The sequence below is a fragment of the Citrus clementina genome, unplaced genomic scaffold, assembly GCF_000493195.1.
Source record: "Citrus clementina cultivar Clemenules unplaced genomic scaffold, Citrus_clementina_v1.0 scaffold_4, whole genome shotgun sequence".
Taxonomy (NCBI): domain Eukaryota; kingdom Viridiplantae; phylum Streptophyta; class Magnoliopsida; order Sapindales; family Rutaceae; genus Citrus; species Citrus x clementina.
In genome coordinates, this window is record NW_006262274.1 from 24,210,388 (window position 1) to 24,235,312 (window position 24,925).

General features: G+C 35.6%; 4 protein-coding genes across 5 annotated transcripts; 2 read left to right on the forward strand and 2 right to left on the reverse strand.

Moving 5' to 3' along the window:
* The first annotated feature begins 28 nt into the window (after window positions 1–28).
* Window positions 29–1,666, forward strand: LOC18045626. The gene has a single exon (XM_006438701.2). The coding sequence runs from the start codon at window positions 125–127 to the stop codon at window positions 1,136–1,138; it is 1,014 nt and encodes a 337-aa protein (XP_006438764.1). The 5' UTR covers window positions 29–124; the 3' UTR covers window positions 1,139–1,666.
* LOC18045627 (probable protein S-acyltransferase 22) lies at window positions 1,550–6,633 on the reverse strand. Its single transcript, XM_006438702.2, has 9 exons — window positions 6,513–6,633; window positions 6,291–6,404; window positions 4,889–5,293; window positions 4,684–4,752; window positions 4,529–4,600; window positions 3,828–3,956; window positions 3,584–3,664; window positions 3,076–3,264; window positions 1,550–2,688 (listed from the first exon to the last, which is right to left on the reverse strand). Exons 1-9 carry the CDS (start codon window positions 6,552–6,554, stop codon window positions 1,897–1,899), a joined length of 1,893 nt encoding a protein of 630 aa, XP_006438765.1. The 5' UTR covers window positions 6,555–6,633; the 3' UTR covers window positions 1,550–1,896.
* Window positions 6,634–15,917: 9,284 nt separating this feature from the next.
* Window positions 15,918–20,280, forward strand: LOC18045628. Of its 2 annotated transcripts, XM_024185464.1 has the most exons (11): window positions 15,918–16,110; window positions 16,729–16,879; window positions 17,012–17,343; window positions 17,417–17,500; window positions 17,594–17,863; window positions 18,039–18,174; window positions 18,303–18,465; window positions 18,804–18,929; window positions 19,256–19,450; window positions 19,563–19,685; window positions 19,911–20,280. In XM_024185464.1, the coding sequence occupies exons 3-11, from the start codon at window positions 17,064–17,066 to the stop codon at window positions 20,016–20,018; spliced, it is 1,485 nt and encodes a 494-aa protein (XP_024041232.1). In that variant the 5' UTR covers window positions 15,918–16,110; window positions 16,729–16,879; window positions 17,012–17,063; the 3' UTR covers window positions 20,019–20,280. The 2 variants fall into 2 exon arrangements, with proteins under 2 accessions (XP_024041232.1, XP_006438766.1); XM_006438703.2 differs by lacking the exon at window positions 15,918–16,110 and having other exon boundaries at window positions 16,602–16,879.
* Window positions 20,281–20,760: 480 nt separating this feature from the next.
* On the reverse strand, window positions 20,761–24,660 carry LOC18045629 (probable WRKY transcription factor 3). The gene is made up of 4 exons (XM_006438704.2): window positions 23,747–24,660; window positions 22,215–22,912; window positions 21,963–22,121; window positions 20,761–21,379 (listed from the first exon to the last, which is right to left on the reverse strand). Exons 1-4 carry the CDS (start codon window positions 24,209–24,211, stop codon window positions 21,124–21,126), a joined length of 1,578 nt encoding a protein of 525 aa, XP_006438767.1. The 5' UTR covers window positions 24,212–24,660; the 3' UTR covers window positions 20,761–21,123.
* Window positions 24,661–24,925: the final 265 nt, after the last annotated feature.

The window sequence follows — 24,925 nt, forward strand, 5'->3', positions numbered from 1 at the left end:
ATTTTAATTTTTGAATAAAAATGGTTGGAGGTGGCGTTCACAAAAAGTAAAATACTCCCATCAGTCGACGGAGGAGAAATCTATTCCTTTCTCTGGACGCCCAAAAGCATCATCGTCATCCGCCATGTCAACGACGAATCCGAATCTGTGGACAATCCTCTCGGAATCAAAACGCATAATAAAAGCGCACTCTCGTCACTTCCTGGCCCTCTCTGTGATCTTCCTTCTCCCTATCTCGTTCTCCGTCCTCGTCTTCCCAACCCTCCAACAACTCCTCCTCCTGCACGACGACACCGTTGCAAAATCCTTCCTCAGCCACATCCACACTTCCACCTCGGACCAACGACGACGACGACAAACCCTTATTATTCTCTCAATCTCTTACGCCGTCTTCGCTCTCGTTTTCTCCCTCTGTGCTGTGGCCTCCATCACCTACAGCGTCTTCCACGGATTCTATGGCAGGCCCGTCAAGCTCGTTTCATCTCTTTACTCCATTCTTCACTCTTTCTTTCCGCTCTTGATTACCACTCTTGTTTGCCAACTCCTTGTATCTGCCCTTGTCGCCCTTTTCGCCTCCTCCTTGTTTCTGCTTGTCAAACTCCTTCATAACATCCTCGGCTTTGACTATTCTTCCCCGTTTTTCGTCTCCTTTTCTCTGCTTCCTTTCATCGGTTTGCTTTTGTCTTTGCTTTACTTGCAAGTCATCTGGGCTTTGGTTTCGGTTATTGTTGTGTCAGAACAACAATCTCCCTCTTGCTGGGCCTGGGGGGTTAGGCCATTCAAGAGAAGTGCCCATCTTATCAAGGGGTTTCAGTCTGTGGCTCTCTCTATCTACTTGTACTTTGCAATTTGCGCTGGAATTTTGATTTTGAGCAGCTGGGGATTGGCTGCTGCTTTTGGTGGCACTGACGGTTGGAAGAGTTGGGCATTTGTGCTACAGATTGTCGTCACCTCAGCTTTGCTTACACTGCTGTTCCTTTACTTGGCTGCTGCCAATACTGTGTTGTATATGTGTTGTAAGGCTACACATGGAGAACTTGCAATGGAGATTGCCGAGGAGTTTGCTAGAGAGTATGTGCGTTTGCCTTTTGATGATGGCAAGGTACCTCATCTTGTTTCTGTTGTTTATACTACTTAGTACTTGATGAGGACGAATTTGCTACCTGCCTCGTAATGCCAATGTACTACTTACTAACGTTGGTGTCTCAAAAACAAAACATTTTGTTTCCCTGCTTGTGCTTGTTCCTGTTTGTTTCTTGATTGTAATTGTAGCTGTCTTAGAGTTTGTTTCTTAGAAAAAGGGGTTGTGTTGATAATGCAAAGAATTTGTGATTTGTACATATACAAGACTTGAGAATCCTGCTGCTTTTCTACATACTACAAAAACCTCTGTACTGTCATCCAGCCTAAATGACGAATATGCAATGAAAGAAACTAAAAGCAAAATGCACACACATCTTGAAGGATTTAACGTATGGCAACTTGGTTATCTGCAAGTTCTTTGGGCAACTCTCAAGAGAAGCACTAGATTGCTCATGTGAGAAAGAAGTTACCAAAACACTGAGGAATCCACTTTCAACATGGGGTGTTCAGTTGAGTATTACAAGCAAAATATTGGTAAAGTTGCCTTCTTTGTCCGAGTACCAGAATTTGCAACGAAGCTCAAGTGTAAAACAATTGTATATCTCAATGATACCCGAGTCCTACAATTTCTTTACAGCTCTCCTCGTGTATTTGACTTGATGACAGTCTGAACACCGATAACCAAATCAGTCGGGCAGAGCTGAGGAAGATTAATTGGTCCTTCTAAGTACTTCAGCCCACAAATGAAAGAATCTTGAATTTTTCACCAATGTAAAGTAAAATGAACCAATATCTTCATCAATGGTCGGCAAATCAAAGCTTTCTGTTGAGAAGGTGGCTAGATGAAGATGGTGCTTTCAATTTAACAATGCTCTCAACAAGCCTCTCATCATGATCAGTACCAAAGAGAAGATTACTCCAGTTCGTTGACCTCTGGACAATTCGGGAAGGAACACGATCACTATCTTCACCACCAGATGCTTCATACCCATCACTTGTAGATCTCGAAAGTGGAAATCCTTTCTGAGCTGCTAGACCACCAGTTGATAGGTCAGTCAACCGCCTTGACTCTTCGGCCCCTGATGAGGAGACCCGGAATGGGTGGATATCTGGAGAGTCTAAACTACTTTCAGGAGAAGAAGCAACAATGCCAGCTGAGCTTGACATTGCTCGGCTTGTTTGGAAAGCACTCCGTGCTTCGAGCTGAAGAGGAGCTAGATTAGTTGATGTCTCAGTGAAATTCTTATCAACAGCTTTAGCTGAAACAATTGTTAGGGGATCCATAGGTAAGTCAGCTGGAAGGCGCACCCTCTTACTAGCTCGCCTTCTGTTGTTGTCAGGCCTTGGGACCATTCGACGGCTACTGCTGCCAAAGCTGCTGTTTGATTCTAGCCCAAAAGGGGTTTCCCGTTTAACCACGGGCTGCAGGATTTTGGATTTCTTTCTTGCCTCTGCAGCAGCCTTTGAAATCTCCTCTGCATTCAACCGAGCCAATGTCCATGGACTAATCTTCACTGCTGGGTTCTTTTTCTTAATTGGTTCCTCTCCCACCGTCTTCTTTCCTAATGAACTTACAGACCCAGTCTCCGGAGGAACTACATCAAACTGGGGGAAAAGATGAAAAAACAATTGTCATTTGATTTTTCAAGTAATACAGAAAGCAATACAATCCTCAAAAATTTTCAAAGGACTCCTAGATTTCAAGAATGTAGTTTCTGCATCTCACCTACTTGATATCCCAATTTACATTGTACATGGTTCAAGCACGGAAAAAAATCCTAAACTTGACACAGACAATTCAGTTTTATTCAACAAAATCATACCATCTATTTTAAAAGTCATGAATGGAGATGTTAAAAAATGCTAAAGGAGAACATGGCAGTTCGTGCAATTATATGGATTGTTCACTGAGTCAAAATTAATTGGTAAGGGCCAATTTGCAAGCATACTTTCATCTCCCATAGAGAAACAAGGAAAATTGGTCACAATTACCTGATCTTCAAGAAATAAGCGTGGGGGTGTACACCATGCCCCGCGGTGAAAAGTAGAAAAAGAGCTTGCACTGCTTAATCCAGTAAGCGAGCTGGCAATTGACATTTGTGGACTCTGCTGGCCTCCAACTCCTTGTTGCTCTTGTTCCTGCTCCCTTAGAGCTATAATGTAATCATATGTGGTAAGTCCCTGTGAAAAATAAAGAAATGACCTAATAAGCTCAACAGCACAAGCCAGATGCCACAGAAGAATAGAGCAGGTGCTGAAAAATTAAGCACTAGGAAAGGGGGCAGCATTCTGCCCAGGGGAAAGTTTTTGGAAAAAGCCCCCAAAGAGAAGTCACAACTAAGAATTAACACATGTAGAGCATCAATTACAATCCTTGATACTGCCGAATTTTATTAAAAGAAAAAAGGAAACAAAGAAAAAAATCATACAGCTTCATTCACTTATGAAATGAAAACAAAGTTACAGTCAATAAGAAGTGAAGAGGAACATGCAAGGTTACCTTTTTTATTAGGAGGATGTGGAAAAAGAAGAGCTGAGCAAGTGGTAAGGTTGCAAGCATTGCCAAAATGGTGCATACTGCCTGTAAGAATGCAAATTCTTTTTTAGTTGATATGAGACAAAAAATTGAAGTAGCACCGGACACAATGTGGACATGAAAGCTTGTGGATATATGTAAGGTTTATTGGCACTCGCATGCCAGCCAATTAGTATGAATAACATATCAATAGTGGTCAAACACTTACCACCACAATAACAAAGGGAACCAAGGAGAAACTGCTTCCTAACTTGGAGGAAATATCCACAGAGTAACGCTTCCGCTCCAGGAAACAAGAGATAAGTACAAAGATACCCGTCACCCATTGTAGAATAAGCTGCAATCTCAAGCCCAAGGTGGACAAACCATGTAGACCTGTCAATAATCAATTAAAATGAAAATGACTTGAAAAATAAAGGCTTACACTGGTGTTCTTCAAATTCTGGCCTGTCGCTTGATGGAATGATAATAGCAATTTGATATGAAGAAACTGTTCAATGCCAAGAATTGGCAAAGAATATGATATTTTATCGGGAAGCAACAGAGTAAGCAGTATTGGAACCAATAGTTACCCCAAAATCATGCAATAACCAAGAATAGGTGACTAAAGAAAAGTTTCAAGACAATGTAGGAGCAATTATGACGAAGAAATTTTTAAAACTACTCCTGTGGGGCAGTTATGAATTGAGAAATCACAAGCATTAAAGCTTTCAAAAAGTGAGCTGAAAATGGTGATGACTACTCAGATTAGCTTCCCAAATGATGATGGCTACCGGAAAAGCTTAACCAATGCTGGAATATGTTAGGCCAACGAAAGGTTTATACAGGACATTAGATACACTGATTAATTGATGAGAGGTTTCCAGTGAACAAATCCAAGAAAAGCAGAATAAGGAGATTCATGCTCACCAAGAGAAGTGCAGAAACCATTAGGGTGAAAAACTGTCGGTAATTCTTTTTGCCTATACAATTGTTAAGCCACTGCAAGAACCAAGGACTCAGAGGGCATCAGGATATATCATCAAGTAAGAATAAACAAACCAAAAACAAAAGATCCCATTTACCCTGCAGTGATGATCAAAACGGTCGACACATTTGTCACACACTCTACAGTGCTTGCTATACTTGAAAACCTGTTCAAGATTTACAAGAAAAAATATTATGATTTTACCCAATTAGTTCATTTTCAACTGTGTTTAATAGATTACAAACACAACTTGATAATGAGAAAGAAGTAAACTTGAATAAATTTCAAATGATTTCACGTACCTCAACTTCACACAAGCTGCAATAAAACATGCCATCTTCGCTCATCTGCTGCTCAGATGATTCCTCACTTGAACCAAAACAATTGCAGATAAAAGCACAAGGAGAGAGAACTAACGTGCAACAGGAAGAATTCGGTGACAATGCATTTTTCTCCTGAACTTCAGAATTAAGGTCTTTAGAAGTGGTTTCTGCATCCATTGTATCCATTTCCACAGGTTTGTGCCCGACTGTAGCTGCATTGGCATCATTTATAGATGAAGTCGAATCACCACCTAGTTTAGAATCCTTTGGTCGGGAAGACTTTCCACTGTCCGGAATCTTGAGGTATTTTTTTGACTTGAAAACTCCTGAGTCAGCAGGATCAGCTGCTGCACACCAAATATACAGTCCAAAGACACAGCCAATCTAAATAGAAAAGAGGTGTCAATGAATTTCCTCAGGCCATCTCATGCATCGATTGCAATTAGTCAGGACACAAACCAAATGTACATATACTACATAATGTGATGATAATATATGTTTTGACTAGTGAAAACTTGTACCTGTCACTAATGCATTGAAATATACACATATTTTATAGCCACTATAAATGCAATTCATATATCAACATTCAAGGACAGAGAAACTTCATACATAGTTGAAACAAATGCTAATTATTTGCATCAGGCAAGCAACCAAGAAATAGAGATCAAAATCTGCGAAGTATTTTAAACAGATGTCCAAGTTCAATAATACCTATTTCTGTGTGATAAAAAACTAGTATTTGTCACTGGTTTGACTGCACACTTGTGCTTAATATGACTGTGATAAGCACAATAATTTAGTACTGGAAGTAACCACAAAATCTTTGTGGAATGGGCTTATCTTTACCTCTAGATGATGGATTCAATTAACAGAAACTGCTTTAAATTAACGTTAATAGTCATATATAAAAGAAGAATTCCCAATCAAAGAAAAAATAAGGTTTAGTAGTTATGCCCGAACAAGTGACAAACATGTATGATATTTCAACTGAATCAAATTTGAAATTCAGAAGTTATGGAATACATTGCCATCCAAAAGATGCAATAACTAAAAGACAAGCAACCCACGTTATCCTTGTCAACTAAAGTGACAGGTTCACGGAACACTTGAAAGGATCTATGTTTAATTTTGCCAAATGACAAACATAAATAACCCAGAAAGGGAAAGCATCCCAATTTTGAGAAGAACAAGATACATATCATAAATTTAAAACCAAACAAAATGAATGAAAATCCAGCAAGCAGAGAAGCTCAGATCTCAGTTCATCAAAGTCCAACACATTTGAAATGCACGATATATAAGCATAAATAGGATAAATAGGATAGAGAAAATGTGAAATGGCTCATAAGACTTGAGCTTAAAAAATAGGAGCGCTTACAAGAGGACTGTAGATTCCCGTTATAATAAGCTGCAAAATCCTCTTCCCAACAAAAGGAGCGAAGAAAACATAGAAAGCAAACCCCAATGCCATAAACACTGCAACGGCCACCACCTTCAAAGACCCAAAACAAGCACTAAAAATCCAAACTTTAACCAATGAAAATCCCCCAAAAAGTCACAAAAAAAAAAAAGGTCACGAAAGCTTAAGAAAAACAAATACCTGAAGAGGGTGGTAAGGTAGTTGCCAACCATGCTTCCTCATTTTTTCATAAATGTGGAAACTTGCAAACTCAGAGAAGGAAAATGCGAAACAAAAGCAAATAAAAAATAAAAAAATTTGTCCTCTCAGAACCTTGGTTTACATATTTTTTTAATCACTTTCCCTCATTTTCCGGTAAAAATAATAATAATAATAATAATAAAGATCACTCACCGGTCACTCAATACCAACCAAATGAAATATTCCAAAGACCATTTGTTTTTCCAGTAAAGAAGATAAGAGAAGGTTTGTTTTTTGTTCAGTCAAAACAACCAAAGCCCCCAAGTAGTAATCTGGATTTGGTTTTCTCTTTATTTTATTTGACAAGCAAGCTTTTTACTTGGGCAAGGCGGCAACAACAACAACAACAACAACAAAGATCTGTGATTTGTTACTGTCAGAGCTATGAGAGAGAGAGAGAGAGAAGAAGATTGAAATGGGGTTGTCTGGTTTTGCTTTTTGATGCCTATAATTACATTTCATTACCTCGCAAACCAACTTTTACTTTTCATTTTTTTTTCCCCTGTTGTTTCTAGCGTTACCTTTTTCTCTGGGGCAAATCATGTGTCACAGAGACAGTTGTTTTGGTGTTCCTTTGGTTTCACCTTTTGTAATTTCTGCTTGCTTCTACTGGCTACTGCCACTCCCTTCTTTTAAAGCTTCCTCTTTTTTTTTTTCTTTTTTTTTTGGTTTTTAATAACTCCTACACTTACTACACCCCCTCATTGTACTTTATGCCCCTGCTTTTAGTATTATTTGGTTTAGCAGAATTTGTTGTTGTTGCTATTGAATTGAATATATAAGAGGATGATAATAATAATGAAGCCAATATTTAATGTACCATAATCTTATTCGTAATTCACTAATAAAAGAAATCTAATAAATAAATTTCTACTTTTGAAAAGGTGAAAAAGATAAGTATTTTATTATTATTATTTTTTTTGTGTCTTCATGGATGAATCAAATGAAACAACCAAGCCTAGAGAGGAAGCAAAGTTGGAGCAGGGAACCCCACTTTCATTAATGCATTTTTCTGCTTTAAAGCTTTTGTTTCCATCATTATCAGAGATGGGCATGCCTTTTGGCTGAATCCTCTTCATCGGCCCTAATACTAGACAAATACCCACTAATATTAAATTTGTTATTTTTTTCTTCTTCTTTTTTATTTATTTATTTTATTTATAAAAATGAGAATCAAAATAAATTGTATTACTTATTTTGTAAGCCAAATTAGAATGAATTATTAGTTAATTTATTGTCATTATTTATTATAATAATAGTGCTTATAATAATAATTATTTAAAATCATTATTGTTTATACTAATAATAATAAATTAATAAATTTAAATAATAATAACATTAATAAACAACAAAGACAATAATAATAATAATAATAATAAACATTAACAGAAACTAAACTGTGTCAAACAAAAACTAATCCACTAATTTAGCCTGCATTGAATTATATTTAATTAACATAAATAAAAATAAATTTAAAAATATGGGATTAAATAAACTTTGATTTTGATAATGATTAGGGCTTTTCAATGCTTTTGCTTGGGGAAGAGCATTTTTGGCATTTTCTTGTCAGATATTGATCCTGATGAGAAAGGATTTGAAAAAGTTGAAATATTACAACATCCAACGGCTGAAATTGCACGTAAGCCAAAGAGAGAATCATACAACAGCCATTGATTATGCTAACGAGGGGGAACGATCTGACAAAGGCAGCTCAACTGCATTAATAAATGTTTTGGATCTCTATCTGTCGTTCCTCTCAAAAAAAGGACTCGCATTGCTCACGTTTTTCCAAACCCCACCGGCCTTACTATATGGCCCCACGACACTGTAGTGTTGCTTGTGGTTTCGGTTGAATCAATCGGGATGTGATCCGACGGTCCAGATTGAAACTCAATCTAACAAGCTGAACAGTAGTTGTTGTGTCAGTAGTAGTAGTACCGAGATGTACAAAGACTCAGTAGCGAGATGCGAGCTGTGAGGTGTAGGTACCAGGCAGCTTTTTGTATGCTAGCTATTAACAGCATCATGTCACGTGCAAAAAAAATAATGCATGGGCTATTCTGTTCATTATTATTATTTATTTATTTATTTATATTTGTCCAATCTCCAATCGCACTGGCAATGGCTGGCAGTAATTTACAAACCATATTGCTTTAGAAAATTCAGATTCGTTCTATTTGCTTCTCTATTAAAAATAAAATTATCATAAAACTGAAAAAAAATGGAAACAAAGCCAAATCATTTCAAACGGTACTGTTGAATCCAGTCCAATTTTACCTGCCCCTATAATATATTCTATTATTTTCATAACTCTAATATTTGAAATTTTTATATATAGCACTTATTTGATCCACGATCTTAAATTTTAATTAAAGTTTGAAAATCTAAAATCTTGAATTGAATATATATGTTTATAAAGAGAGAATGTGTGTGTATGTGATACCATGTTTACTTAGTTAAGATATTTAATTTGTATATTCATAATGTGTCACAAATTCATTATTTAAATTAAAAATGATAAAATTTAGTAATTATTTATCATTTGAACCAATCAGGAAATTATACATTATGTGCCACATCAATTGAGATATATAATTTGTATCTGAACTAAGTAAGTATAACATACTATTTCGAATAAGATAATAAGGTGAGGATTGCATTAAAATACAAATAAACACATCATTTAATGTATTAAAAGCTGTACTTTTTTGTTATAAATTTAATGCATTAAATTTGTAATTTTTTATTCGTTAGCAATGTTCCCACTTTGTTAAACGAAAATACATACATTGTACAATACATATATATATATATACATACATATATGTATGTATGTACGTGTGTGTGTGTGTGTGTGTGTTTATATGTATAGTCTTATGTAGCAATATGAGGGTGGAAGAAGGGAATAAGCTCGAGACAAACAATTTTATTAAAATAATCAGGATTCAACGTTGCTCTTTCGAGATTGTTGTTAATTATTGTTTAGTATATTAAGAGAATATTGGGATTTTGGATTTGAACAACCATAAGAAAACAAACAAATAAATAGATAAACGTGCAAAGGATGGAGGATGCGATTGTTTTTTTTTTTTTTCTTGAATTGATTATGTGTGATTTGATTAATCCACAATTTGCATTTTAATTGAACTAATCATGTGTGTGTATCTCAATTATCAAGGACGATTCAACTATTAGACAAGTTATGCTCGATATTTTAAAACTCATTTCAAATGATATTCATCAAGTAGATAATCGATTTAATTAAAACGAAAAACTATCAACCACTTTATCACACACCATAACACATTATTTTCATATGGAAGTTGTAATAAAATTTTAAATGTTTATCATTTATCATTTTAAAAAGATAGTATTTATGAATATAAACATTTAGTAGACCTATCGGATAACAGTATTCATTCCTTTCATCACTTTCTTTTTCTTTTTTTTTTTCTTTTTTTGGGTGAAACTCTCTCATTTCTTCACTTAAACCTTAAGAAATTAATCAATCAATAGTAATCAAATAGAAAAAGAAAGAAAGAAAGAAAGAGACTCTTTTGATAGATTGGATGAAGTGGACCCAAACGTTTTGAACAATTAGGGAGACCAATTAAGCCGAAAGTCATGAGATCAAAATGATCATATTAGCAAAAGCAGCTTTTGCTTCATTTGGAAGCAAATTAAAAGCAACACCAATTAAAAGAAAGCAGAACTCCTGTCTTGCATTTATTTATTTATTTTTATCTTTTTTTTTTTTTTTTTTTGCTTTTGATTTGTTGTTTTCGGCAACATAATTCCAGATTTTGCGTTGAACGCATTACGCATCAGCAGAGTATAATGTTGAAACTTAATAATAATAATAATAATTCCATATTCATTTTTATGTGAAATGAAAAGTTTTGATTGACTGGATACGTTGGCCTAAAAGCAAGAAAATACCTTTTTCGTTTTTTCCATTGCTGCGAAAGTGACCTATTATGGATGATGAATGGCAAGTGATTCATTCTATATGCCATTCATTCTATGTATTAAGTATTAGTGTCTAGTTATGTTGTAATCGTGCTATGGTACCACGGATACTTTCAATTATTATATTTAATTAATATAATTATACAACTATAGATTTAATAGCTGAAAGCAATTGTGGTACCATACCACAGTTGTAACATAGTTTTATCCTAAATATTAACCCTACAAAAACCCAAAAAAAAAAAAAAAACTAAAGTGGTCTCTGATTTTTTTCACTGAATATTGAATGAATCTGAATTTGAATTATCTCGAATTGATCTAAAATGTTTGTTTTCCTTTTCTAATTATATGATTAAATACATCAGCTTGTACTTGCGTCGTAAGTTAAAACGCTGAACCGACATGCGGATACGGTGGGTTACTTTTGCACTGACCCTCAACTAATCCACAAAGCGTATACTTAACTTCACAGAATAAAAATAATTTGTACCCCATAATCTTCAACGTGGTCTTTAAAATCAATCAAGCCCATGAGTAGCCCGGGTCATTGCCAATTAAGAGTGGGCCATCAATTTTTCTTCCGACACTTGGCTTGAATTGCATTAAAATAAAAAATAAAAAAAGAAGGAAAATGACAAGTGGGGGCAGCATTGGGGATGGGTCTATTGCCTAGTGCTACAATTCATCATCTTCGTTCGTAAATGTTAACTTTAGAAGACGAGCACGTGATTGGTTTAATTATATCAAAATGTTCCAAGTGGCATGATGTATCATCGTCATCATCATCATAGCTGGCTCTTGGGGTACATATTTAGTTGGAATTGAATTTTACCTCTCGTGATCGATAGGGAACTTACTTTGTTCCAACACATAAAATCATCCTTTCTAGTGGTACTCCTACGAACGGCGGCCATCGCACAACATTTTTGGTATGGTGATATTGTTCAATAATCAATTATAAATTTATTTTTTATTTATTAACTACCATAATATAAAAACCACACCCAAATAATAATAATAATAATAAAAAAAAAAAAACTAATGCTAACTCGCACAAATCCTAGTTCACGAATTTGCTTAATGCTACATTATGATGGTGCGTTGCATCATAATGCAGCCCTGTAAATTGTAACGTGCTATAAAACAAATATGAGTAATAACGACCAAACTCGAGCCCAGAACCAGAACAAGAAACCATTAAGGGCCCAAGTTTCCAAACCATGTGCAAACGTCATGGGCCCGATTTAATTTAAAATCATTAACCATCATCGTGCATTGGATGCTGTCGTGCTATGATGAAGATTGGATGATCGATCCATCATTCATTCAAAAATTTCTCCATTCTTTTTGGTAGCAAATGTTCAATCAAATATTTGACCAAGCAGAGCTTTAATAAGTGTCTAGTAGTAGTAGTAATTCGCAGTGAAGGGAATGAAGGGAAGAGACAATTACAAGTTGGAAATACGGATCCCAATAAGTTGAATGAAAATAAATGATTTCCATGTGCATCGATCTTTGCACATTTACATTGGCCATAATTTTTCAGAACATGGGCATTTAAATGCTTGTCCATCGATTAGGAGGCTTAAATCTTTTATTTTTTTCTCTTAATTTCCCACTTCTTTTTTCTCTCTTAAGTCTTACCCCCCTGCAACTACTTGCTCCCATTCGTTGACCATTCCACAATGTTTCTAGAATTCAATTTCAACATTGTACGTGATTTATCATATGATATGCATAACACACAAATAAAGCATATTTGCATTATTCCATATGCTATTAGGTGCTACATTTTATTGTCACTTGATGACATTTTTGTGGGAAGGTCAGTTGGTGTTGCATGTTGTTGGTTTTGGACTGCCCCAGATTAAAAAACAATTAATTTTTGGACTTACTCTTTTAAACAACAGCAAAAGAATTGGATAGGTAATAATACTGGATTTGGTCTAAGCTCCAACATCACAACATAAATAAATATATTTGAATTATTTAATTTATTTTGATGCTTTTGTTGTAGTAGTTGGATGTTCTATGTTTCATTTCATTGCGCCCTATGGAAAAAAATAAAATTGAATGAGTGTACTCAAAATAATAAATTAATACATCAATAATGGTGCTTCTACTAACTAAAAATTAAAGTAAATTGAAATTGGACTGGAAAATGAGAGTTGAAATAAGGTGTTTATTTGAACATTAGAAATCAGAATCAGAACGACTTGTATTTACCATTGATGTGTTTATTTCTATCTTAGAGTATGAACGAATTGTTACAAGTTACTAACATGCTCATTAATTAATTATTATTATTATTTGTTATGATAATTGTGATTATCATTATTATTATTAACACTAATATGTTGTTAACAACAACAACAACAATAATAATAACAATAATAATCATCATCATCGTTGGTGATCGGTAGCAACAACAATCAATAGCCGCACCGCCAGTAACGAGGCAACATGCAAAGACCAACAACAATCTATTGCATTCGACCAGTGACGATTTGCTGTGATGGCCAACAACAATTTGCAGCATTTGATGACACTAGCGATGAGTAGCAATAAGAGATAAGTTCAATCACTACGATTGGTTCTAATCGGGTTACAATTTAACCATTTTCGATTGAATTTTTGCATTTTATTCTTTCTTGAATTGAGGATAAAATGGAAAAAATAAAAATTTGGTGGGGGTAAAAATGTTAGTTATAGGAATGAGTTCTAATTCTTAAGCTTCCTTAGAAATCATAACTCTAGTAATCATTTCCAAATAAATGGGTCTTTGTCATATCCCACATTACGTGTGAGCAATTTCATAGGTTAGTTTATAAATCATGGGTTCTCCTAATCAAATAGATGCATCTTGGATTGCAAAGCCCAATAATTAAATCGTGACAGGTCGTGTGTCCAAAGTAGACAATATCTACTTAGTTGTTGAGCTTAGGTTGTTACAATTATACAATATCTCACATAGATATACTAACTTATAAGTCATAACTCTTTTAACTAAGTAGATGCGTTTTGGGTTCAAAAGTCCAATAACAAAACCCTAACAGATTGTGTACACAAAGCAAATAATATCTACGTAGTTGTTGGGTTTAGGGTGTTATAGTCATGTACCAATTTGATTCACATTCCCCGCTTCTTATTTTAGAAGTAATAAATTATCATTCCCATCAATGATAGGTAAACACACCACAAATAAACTAAACATTAATTTTAGAAATATTTGGATAGCGCAAAAAGTGTTATTGCCTAAATACTTCCAAACTTTACCTAAATTAGTTTGAAAGGGATGTTCAATAATGAATGAGTTTATACTAAAGGGTTGTTAAGAGATCATAAAATAACCTTGAATAATTGAATTAAGAGAATGAAGTTAAGTTCTTGATTGGATTTTTTCTTCAAGAAGTTGGCGAAAGGGGTGCAAAAATACTGACTTCAAAAAATATGGCAACTAATTCAACACATTTCGACAAGTCCACTTCGTCGTGCACGTTAATGCATATTGCTTTTTTACTTCACGCACCAAATCTTCTAATCATTGGAATCTATTCTTGTAATGAAGACCCACCTTTAGACTCTGATATGTACCTATTAAATTTTGTTTTTAATTAAGCTTTACTGTTATATATATATATTTCCACAAAGATATACTTTATAATATATATATAAAAAAAAAAGACTGATTCAAATCCACAAAGATGGAAAAAGCAAGTGAAGTTTGAAAGGGTAACACAGTGAGAATCTAAAAAAGTAAAGTCACTTCCCATTTAATAAAAGGGTCCAAGCCAACCTGAGAATTAATAATTGGCCAGCTCAGTTAATGTATTGTTTCGATCGCTTTGAAGTAAAGAGGTTGGTTTGATTGCATTATTGCAACTCAAATGAGTCATTTTCGGATACCAGCTGCAGCTTGCACAATTCACAAAACAACACAACTGGAAGATCTTTTTAGTTTTTATTAATCTTCAATTGCCGCCAGACTGCCATGATTGAGACATTTTGAGCTTCTTGTTTTGCAAAAAAAAAATATGGGTCCTTCTATCTTACATGCATGTAAGATACATTCCTCTCACATGAATAATATATAGATCCCACACATATACTATTTATGTGAGGGAAATATATCGTACATGCATGTAAGATAGGGTTTACCAAAAAATATATATATGTTAAGAACGTAAATTGCTTTTCTTTTGTTTTGTTTCAAAGCTGCGGTTGTTGAAATTTGAATGTTGATGGGACTCAAATTTTCCAGTTGGATTAGAATTTAATGCAACGAAAAATGCCATATTGTTACATCATCACTAATTTCGAACATTAGTCAAAGGTGCTTCATTAACGTACGAATACGAAAAGCACAGGTAAGAAAATATAAATAATAAAATAAATTGGATAATAAGATAGGGATCCCTAGTTTTCCGATAATCTTTTAAGAAACTCTCACACATTTTTCTATTTGTTTCAAACGACTTCCGAACCTCTATTATAATGACCGAAATACCCTTCAATATTAGGTTGGGCACTTTTAGGTTACAATATATTAGCGATACAAATTATCTGTTAAAAATATTTTCGAGTAATATTCCACTTTAAATAATGAGATTTTTAATATAATAATGACACGTGACACATTATTTGAGATACAAATTATATATCAAATAATATGAATGTAGTGTAATTGAAATTATTGTGTACGAACTTATAAAATTATTCATTGATATTAATTTTAGGAGCGCAGCTATTTTTATTTAGAATTTTGACTCAAATTTTAAACCATTGATTTCATGTAATCTAATAATAGATATCGAGAGTTAAAATAATTTTTAATGATACTAATTCATCTATTATGAGATTAAATGAGATTAATGACTTTTAAGTCAAAATTTTAAGTTGAAATAGCCTAACCCTAATATTAGACAATAACTTATACGAAGAGTTTGTATTTCTAGTAATATGTTTCACGCTGATGGTTAAAATATGCCATCGCTACGAGGGTGGGTAATCTGTCACTGAACAAGTACAGGGACCTATTTAATACAAAAGAGAAATATTATGTCAATATCAAAGATAACAGAAGAGTTTGTGGACGTATATGTTATAACGCCATAAAATAAAATAACTATCCGAAAGCAGAAATTCATAAATGAAGCCACGTGGGATCGAAGACAAAAGCGAAGTGAACGGAGACTCTGTCACAATAGAAAGTGATTTGCCCGCGAAATCTCGGGCGATAAAATATCAAAAACAGGAACACAAAGAATTTGAAAAGAAAAGGCAAAAAAGAACCAAAAACAAATTGAAAAAAAAAAAAAAAAACTCAGGGGAGAGATTTAAAAGGAGAAGGTGGCCAAATGGTAGGATCGTAAAAACGGTCTCTTCGTTGTGTTTTGGTGTTTCCTGAAAATCTCTCTTTCTTCTCCTCTTGTCGACGAGTCTTCATCATATTATTTTTTGATCCAAAAAGCCAAAAAAGGAGGCACAGCAAGAGAGAGCGATAAGAGGAATCAGAGTTCCTGAACAGGAACAACGATTCCTCAAAACACTCGTCTTCTTCGTTTCTCAGGTTGGTTTCTCTTTTCATTGCCCTTTCATTCATTGCAATGCCAATGCATGCTCTTGCATGCAAAAAGTAAAACTTTCTATCAAATTATTTATTCCTTGTTTTGTGGGGGGAGCAATTATGGGATTCCAAATAAGATGTTAGTTTAGTCGATAATTTTATTATTTTGGTTCCCACATGTGCTGGCGCCTACTGTTTTTTATTTTTTTTATTTTTATTTTTTTAAATTTGTATTGCATCTTTTTCGTATTGCAACTACTTTCTTTGTGCTCTTGATTGAGACTTTTTAATTTCTGCTCATTTCCTAATTAATGTTCATTTTCTTCTCCCGTAATAGTTACTACCTTATTTGATAGGGACGTGACGCCATTCTTTTCTTTCTGATTGGTCATGAGATATTTCGTGATACGGGTGTTCTCTCGGTTTAAGCTCTTAGCCAATTATGAATAGTGGATCTTTTCTTTTGATGAAAATCTCCCCATTTTCTTGTTCTTTTAGGAGGGTTCTTTTGCTTTTCTTCGTTAGAATTAGGCTTTAACTTAATGGTCCTGTTGCTCGAGATACATGTTTCTGTCATTAAAAAATTTTGATGTTGTTTATTTTGTTTATTTTTAATTTCAGGATTTCTTCAGGGTGGAGTTTGATTAAATGTGCAGACTGATGATATTTCAACACAACAACTCGTCTTAGAGCTAGAAATTTCTTTCCTTTTTTCGGCTAAGACGGGAGGCGAAAGCCAGTTGCTAGCTCTGTTATGCATTTGATTTAGAAGGTAATGTACTTGATGCGAAAATGAATTTCAATTACAGATCTTTAGATTGTACATATTCAAAACTTAACATTGTACATATGTCTCATTTTTTTTATGTATTTTTCTTTCTTCTTGGGACCAATGGCATGGCAGGTTCGTCATCTCTCCGGAGTTATTTTTGCCTTTGTCAGAGATTGTTGCCACTATGGGTGGATGTATTTCAGTACATAGTGGAAAGAGTAGAGTACATAGGAAGTACTTTCGCAAATATGGAAAACGCCGAGGAAAAATTTCTGCTTTGATTCATAATGTACCTAGGAAACGGCTTAATGATGGTGGTATAGGAGATTTTGCAGTTAGTCATGAGTTTGTGCATCTCGACTTTGAGAAGGGTGCAGCTACAACTTGCAAGAGATCCGAGGTCACTAATAAGAATTTTCACGTCACCCAGATGCAATGGAACCACAGTCAAATTGATTCAAATGGTATGTAAATCACCTGAGAATTTAATAACGCGCATAATTGTTATACTGATTGAGGAAATTGAATAATGTGCAGGAATATGCCAAGAAGAAGCATGGTATGATTCAGTTAGTATTATAGACTCTGACTCAGATGATGACTACAGTAGTGTTCATGGAGGTAATGCAAATACATCACATGAAAGTAAAGTGAATTTTTGGTTGTAATTTTTTGACGGATAATTAGAGTGAAATATTATTTTCTCCATGTCAGATACATTTCCTTCAGTAGGTACCCCAATTGGCCATATTTCAAATGGTCAACTTCTTCAATATGAAACGGCATCACGCTTTGTAGATACAGGGTCTAAGTATGAGGAGTTTTATGAAAGTTACCTTAAAATAGACGGAGGTAAAACGGACAGGGAATGCAAAGGTACAAATGATTCTGGAGAGAAAAATCATGAAAATAGAAAGAAATCAACGGTTATCATGCTTTCTGTGAAGAGGAAATCGTATGATGGAGAAGCAGCAACTGGATTTTGTATGTAGACACTGTGCTTGATTGAAATCATTTAATACAAAGTCAGTTTACATCTCAAATTTCATTAATGATCTTGTGCTTATCTTTAATTATGGGATCTGGGATCGCAATTCATCTATAAGATGGTATATTTTGGGAACCTTTCTTCTTACTGATAGTACCAGTATATGAACAGGTCAAGCTGAGAGATATTTATACCGTCCCAGAGCGGGATTTCTGGTTCCACGTGCAACAGGAGAGAAATCAAATCCAGGATGCTGGTCTGAGCTTTTGCCTTCAGTTTTCAGACTTCGTGGTGAGAATTATTTCAGGTATGCCCTATACTTGATCTTTTTCCCACATAGCATATTGTGAATATATTTTTCGCTTATAGGGTGATGTCTTTAGTTCTCTTTTCTTTTTTAGCAACGGTTTTCAGACTGAAAATTAATTTTTGCAGAGACAAGCAGAAGACTCCTGCTCCAAACTACAGTCCATATGTACCAATTGGTGTTGATTTATTTGCCTGCTCAAGGAAGATAAATCACATTGCTCAGCACCTTGAACTTCCCCAAGTGAAAACTAATGAGAAAGTACCATCACTCCTAATTGTTAACATACAGGTATGCACTCTTACTGTCCATTTGATTTTGATATCTTGGTGTGGTCGCGTCTCAGACAACTAAAATGGGATTTTTTTCCCATGTTGTCATTTACCATAAATCCAAGCAAATCGTGCATTAACTATACAGTAGGATAAATGACATGGCTAATTTAGATTGTGATTTATCCATTTTGGTGAATAGAAATGCGTTCATTTCCTTGGCAACCATCCAGTTTATGACACTATCAAAGTGAAAAAGGGGTCTGATTAATCCGTGGTCTTTACGATTATATAATGGTTACTAGACTGCACAGTGATGGCTGATTATGATATGATTTTGGGTATTTCTTCTGCCAGCTGCCTACATATCCCGCGTGTATGTTTGGCGAATCTGATGGGGAGGGCATGAGTCTCGTTCTATATTTCAGAGTATCAGAGACTTTTGAGAAAGAGATATCTGTTCATTTTCAGGACAGCATCAAGGTATTTTTCGAACAATACCTTCATACAAATTTAGTTAAACAAACAGACTCAACATATTTTCATTTCCTCTTAATGGGAATCAGCTACTCATTTTAGAGAAAAATATTTTGAATTGAAGGTTCAACACACATTTATCTGACTTGGTTCTGGATGTTTTAAAGTGAAAATGTTTAGCATGACAACTTCAAACTCTTGCTTTGAAACCACATAATATTGCCCATTTCTTTCTAGTGTGGGAGGAAAACTGGATTTACTTGGCACTGCTCATAGATTTTCTTTCCACCCTTAGTATTTTAGTTGATTATCAAAGTGGGTTTCTGCTGCAGAGATTTGTTGACGATGAGATGGAAAAGGTCAAAGGGTTTGCAAGGGAATCCACAGTTCCCTTCAGAGAAAGATTGAAGATTATGGCTGGGGTGGTTAACCCAGAGGACCTTCATTTGAGTTCTACCGAAAGGAAGCTTATGCAAGCTTATAATGATAAGCCGGTGCTTTCACGCCCTCAGCACGATTTCTTTAAGGTAAGGAAAGAGTTCTCTCTCAAGCTCTCACTAAACATTTCATTAAGAAAAACAAAGTGTGGCTCAAATTGGTCTTTTGAACAGAGTAAACATGACACTTCTTCTTAACCAGGGACCCAACTACTTTGAGATTGACTTGGACATCCACCGATTCAGCTACATATCAAGAAAAGGATTTGAATCATTTCGGAATCGTTTGAAAGAGGGGATAATCGATCTTGGTTTAACTATTCAGGTACCTATACTTTTCTGCCAAACTTTGAAAAGAGAACTACAATGTCATCTCTAGGAACCTAATTTAAAACAGTTAAAATGCAGCAATAGATGAATGGTCATTGCAAACTTATCAGTTTTAGCTAGACGAAGCTACTCTCAAGTGTTGTCTCTTACTTTGATTGTAGGATTGAGCTGCTTCACGGGTGCTGAATAACTTCTAACTTTCCTTTGATAATGTTTACAGGCTCAGAAGCCTGAGGAATTGCCGGAGCAAGTCTTGTGCTGTGTACGCTTGAATAAGATTGGCTTTGAAAATCATGGCCAAATACCAACCATTGTTCCACAATCATGATTAATTCCAAGAGGCAGCTGAAGGTAATGTCATTCAGAGCCCAAAAAAATTCGGGCAAAGCCGAATGAAGAAGGATCAACAGTTGTATTTTGTAAAAGTTGGGCCACCAAGTTCATGACCTCCATGTGATTGACAAATGAAAAATAGAAAAGAAGATTTTTCTCCAGCTTTTTTAGTCCAAAAGTTAATTAATCTGAAATCTTGATTCCGAATTAGTAAATCAACTCCTCTCACAGGGTTAACAAACCTTTATGCAATGCAACAAATGGATTTATACGTTCAGCTTTTCTGTGTTGAAGGCTAAATGTTAAACAAATAATTCCAGTCCCCTCTCTTAAATCCTCTTAACCATCTAATATATTAAATTTAGAAAAATTTGCGTGCCATCCGAAGAAGATAATTTCTTTTCAGTGGAAGTACACATTTTCCCACAAAGCCTTTTAACTTTTACGCATCTGTTCCCTCTTTTGATGGAGAAAGTACCACTATTTTAGTGTAGTTTACCTCTAAAAATGTTACAATTATTTATTTGTGTAGTTTAAAAATCAATAAACCTTAAAATTGCAAATGTCCATTTATCCTTGAGCTTTTTCAAGTAACAAAGTGAATGTTCACTTACCACTTTTGTTACTCTCTTGTTATTGATCCATTAATGGACTTGCAGAGATTTCCCCAAGAGCTACCAGAACACGGAATAAGAAAAGCACAGAAAAAGAACTTGAAAAGCAAAGCAATAATTGGGTGAATAAAAGAGATTCTGTCAATCAAACATGAAGTCCAAAGGCAACATTTTTAAATTAAAAAATAAAAAATTACAGAAATACAGTATACATGTACAAAAGAATGCACAGAACCAAATTTCAATACAATATAAGAACTAAACTAGTCTACACACTATAGTTTGCTTTCAGACATCTCTCCCTTCTTTCTTGACTTTCCATTTTTTTTTCCTGTATATTATTTGGCAGATGGATGGTCGAGATCAAAATAACAGCCACAGGTGAGAAACAGATTTATGAAAAGATGGCTTACGGCTTTTCCCAAATGACAGATTTCATTGTCTACTCGTACTCTGGCCTCTTATCATGATTTCAACTCAGAGAACTTACGTCAAATGCTCTTCTTTTAGCCGTAAACGAGCTATGGGCTGTTGATTATTGTTCCCTAAGTTTGTCCCAGTATTGTGTGGTTTTATCTGTGATGCATTACTGTTGGCTGTGTTGTGGCTACTATTCTTACCAGCCGGTACATCATGATTATGTTTGCCTTCGTATGTTGTTATGACAGCTTTAGGGTCCGTAGATGCTCTCTCAACGTGCTTACGGACATTGCAACCAGTGGTTGTGCATTTATAATAGCTCCTGTAAATCAAAAAAAGAAAAGAAAAATGCATCAAGAGTAATTGATAAATACTATGAGTAAAGACCCCAATTTCCTTAGAAAGGAATCAGGCGTAACACTACGTGAAAAAACACATTTTGCACACGGTTACAGAGTTCAGCAATCCTAGAAAAACAATCATTGTGGGATTACTACAAGAAATACTGACAACCTTCACAATCAGGTATGTTAAAGCCAACATCCATTGAAAAGTTTAGGCCTTTTTCCTTTTGGTGAACAGGAATTGTAGATGCTTTTTATTGCTCAAATAGACGTACTAACTACTCATTTTCGCTTTTGTATGTATTTCCATCATCAAAACAACAGATAATGATAAAAAAAGCATGGCTTAAAAGGTTCAGAGTATAGTTGAATAGCTTGGTCCAAATCTTGCAATGGGATTATAATTTGATCAGTGTAAAATCAGTTACATCTAAACAACAGAAGAATTCTGAACCGGTAAATGATGGCTTTGGCTGGAGTAATTCTCAATAACTATCGCTTCATTAAACCATCACAATAATGTTAAACTACTAGCATACAACTAGGGAAAAGATATATGACCTTGGATAAGGATTGCCTTTTACAACTTTCTGGCCATACTTGCGCCATCTGTAGCCGTCATCCAAAAGATCAACTTCACTAGTTGTCTGAACAATAATTCTAGGCTCTGTAACAGTCCTATGTGAGGCCGTTGGCTCTGAAACTCTGATTTCTGTACTTCTGCACAAGCAATAGGTTTTATTAGAAAAATGACAGAGACAAATAAACAAAGAGCCCTCTATGAGCAGATATATTTCCTTTCTAAAACATTACCGTCTTTTTGCATCAGGCTCATCTTCATCTTTCTCAAATACAGCAGTTTCAGCATCACCCACTTCTTCGCTGTCACTTGTACCAGATATATTTTCCGGTGTAACCTGGCTAGATTCTTGATCCTTTTTAGACATGGAATAACCAGCCCCTTCTTTCAATTGGGGAGCTAATTCAGAACTCCCCTGGTTATTTAAATTCCCATTTAAACTTCCAGCATCCTTGGCACGTTTATTTGATTGAGGTGGCGGATGGTTATGCTGCCCCTTGTAGATAATTTCAGTTACTTGACCATCTAAAGATCGTTCAACCTTCTTCTTGACAGGACAATTAGGATGTGTGCATTTGTAATAACTTCGAGGAAATTCACTGCCCTTCACATGCTTCTGCCCATATTTTCGCCAGTTGTAGGGATCATCAGCAGGCTTATCAGAAACATAAGAAGAAGATTGGGGTCTCTGATCAGAGTGAGAGAAATCTGAGGATTCCTTCATTTGTACACTAGAGTCCGGCATTAGGGGTGTCATCTGTTGGTTTGTGGTTGTATTGGCAGTCAAAGATGAAACTTGCGTCATAGATGTGGTGGGTGCTGATGATAAAGAAGATGGATATTCAGCAGGGATTTGTGTATGAGATTGGGCTTGTGCAGCTTGGGCAGTGACCTGTGCTAGGGCTTGCTGGTGCGTCATTCCAAATGCTCCCTAGGTTGCATCCAATGAATCAAGAAAATTAGTAATAGATACATGTAAAATTTGGATACGCATGTAACATAATGCTGATGAGGCATGACATACAAAACAGTATAGGCAATACAAGTTACCACTCACTCATTCAATCTTCAGTCCTCAAATTATGACTGGAATCTAATGCTCTTTCATTCATGGTTGCTAATAAAGTTGTGACTAGATTGAATAATTTCTCATATATTTGGTTTAAAGCTGCATAAAGATGTTTATATCTTGGATATGGGAGATAAAAAGTGTTCACGGTTCACATGAAGACAACCAGCTCTCCAACACCAATAATACCAACAGCTTTTCTTTTGTTAGTGGGTTGCATTAACCATATGCTTTGTCTAAAAAGAGATGAAAGTAAAATTAGGAAAGAAAAATGTTCCATTACCATCAAAATTTGACCTGTATAGCCTAGTGTACAGTCCATTTGGATATTTAGAATACCAAAACAAGATAAGTTTATCTCAGCAATGCAATCACATTACAACATTGCTCAAAATGTTCTTCCTTTACATTAATTAAGTCAAGAGTTTTTATCCCAATTACAGGAAAAATTTATCAATCAAATAGTAAATGCTTCAGCAGGCTCTAATTCAAAATTCTAACTGATCGCTAACAAATCAAGGCAACGAAGAAAATCTTCCCCCCCCCCCCCCCCAAAAAAAAAGAGTCAAAATTCAAACCCGAGAATTATTAGAAATCAAATGCGAAACCCGATAAAAATGAAAGCTTTCGTAAACATGCTAAAATCTAATGAATAAATGAACAATCTTTAAGTGAGACGGAGTTAAATTGAATTACCTGTGCAGGCGAAAACAAACCGAAATTCGGCGATTCAAGCAGAGTTGCGGGGCTCAACCCGGGCGGCACGGCAAAAATCGGCGGCGGTTGCGCAATCACCAGACCAGCCGGTCTATTCTGCTTGAACCGGAAGTCCGCGTCACCAGCTTCGGCATCGCCCGAACCCCTCCCCGCCTGTTCCGAAAAATTCGGTCTCAAGTGGCCGGCGGCGGGAGAGGACATGGCGCCGGCGAGTAGCTGAGAGAAGGACTTGCAGTCGTCGGAGTCGGCGAAGAAGTTGGAAACTAAAGTCATGGGGCCGGGGCTGAATCCGAAGCCGAACCCGGAACCCGGCCCGTTGTTATTAAATAAAGACTCGGTAAATGAGGCACGTGGCGGGAGAGTGATTGTCGGTCGTGAAGGAGTGGTCGATGGTTTTAACGACGCTGATGAGGCCGTTGACGCCCGGTCTTCATTTCCAGCCATTAGATTTCAAATAAACAAACCGAAACTACAAAAGAAGCAACAAGTAACTGAGCAAGTAATAGGTCTCGTCTCTTCTCCCCTCTATAGTTATGTCTACGCGTTGTCGTTTAGTGTTGTGAGTTTTACGTCGCTTGGTTCAGCACTTGAGCGGATCTGAAGTTCAGTGAAAAAAAAGTCCACGGCCCCCCCACCACAACATCACACAACGAAAAGCCATCGGCTCTCCTCCTGGAGATTTTTTTCTTTACTTCTCTTCTTTCCTTCTTCACTTTTTGTCTCTTTTTTTTTTTTTTTTCTTTTTTTGTCTGTTTCTCAGCTTGCTCAGGCGAAGCAATCTGATTGGGGGGCCGCTTCCGTCTTCAACGCGATTTGACTTTCCTGCCCTTTAGATGACGGCAGCAGTTAGCAGCCTCTTTTTTTTCATTCACTCTCTTCTATCGAACATTTTTTTATTAGCTGCGCTGGCGCCAGTAGATACGTGACATCTGCTCTTGTTACAACTTTTGTTTTGTATTATTTATATGTGGTTTCTCTACGTGGCAGTAAATGCTTGGATGAGTTCGGCCCGGCCCCGCTAAATAAATTTTTTTTTAAAAAAAATCAGTGATTATGGGCTGCTTGTTGTGAGTTGTCTTTTATTTATTTATTATTATTATTCCTTTAGACGCAAAATAAAAAAAACAAGTCCAGATTATCTCCATCATGTTCATGTGA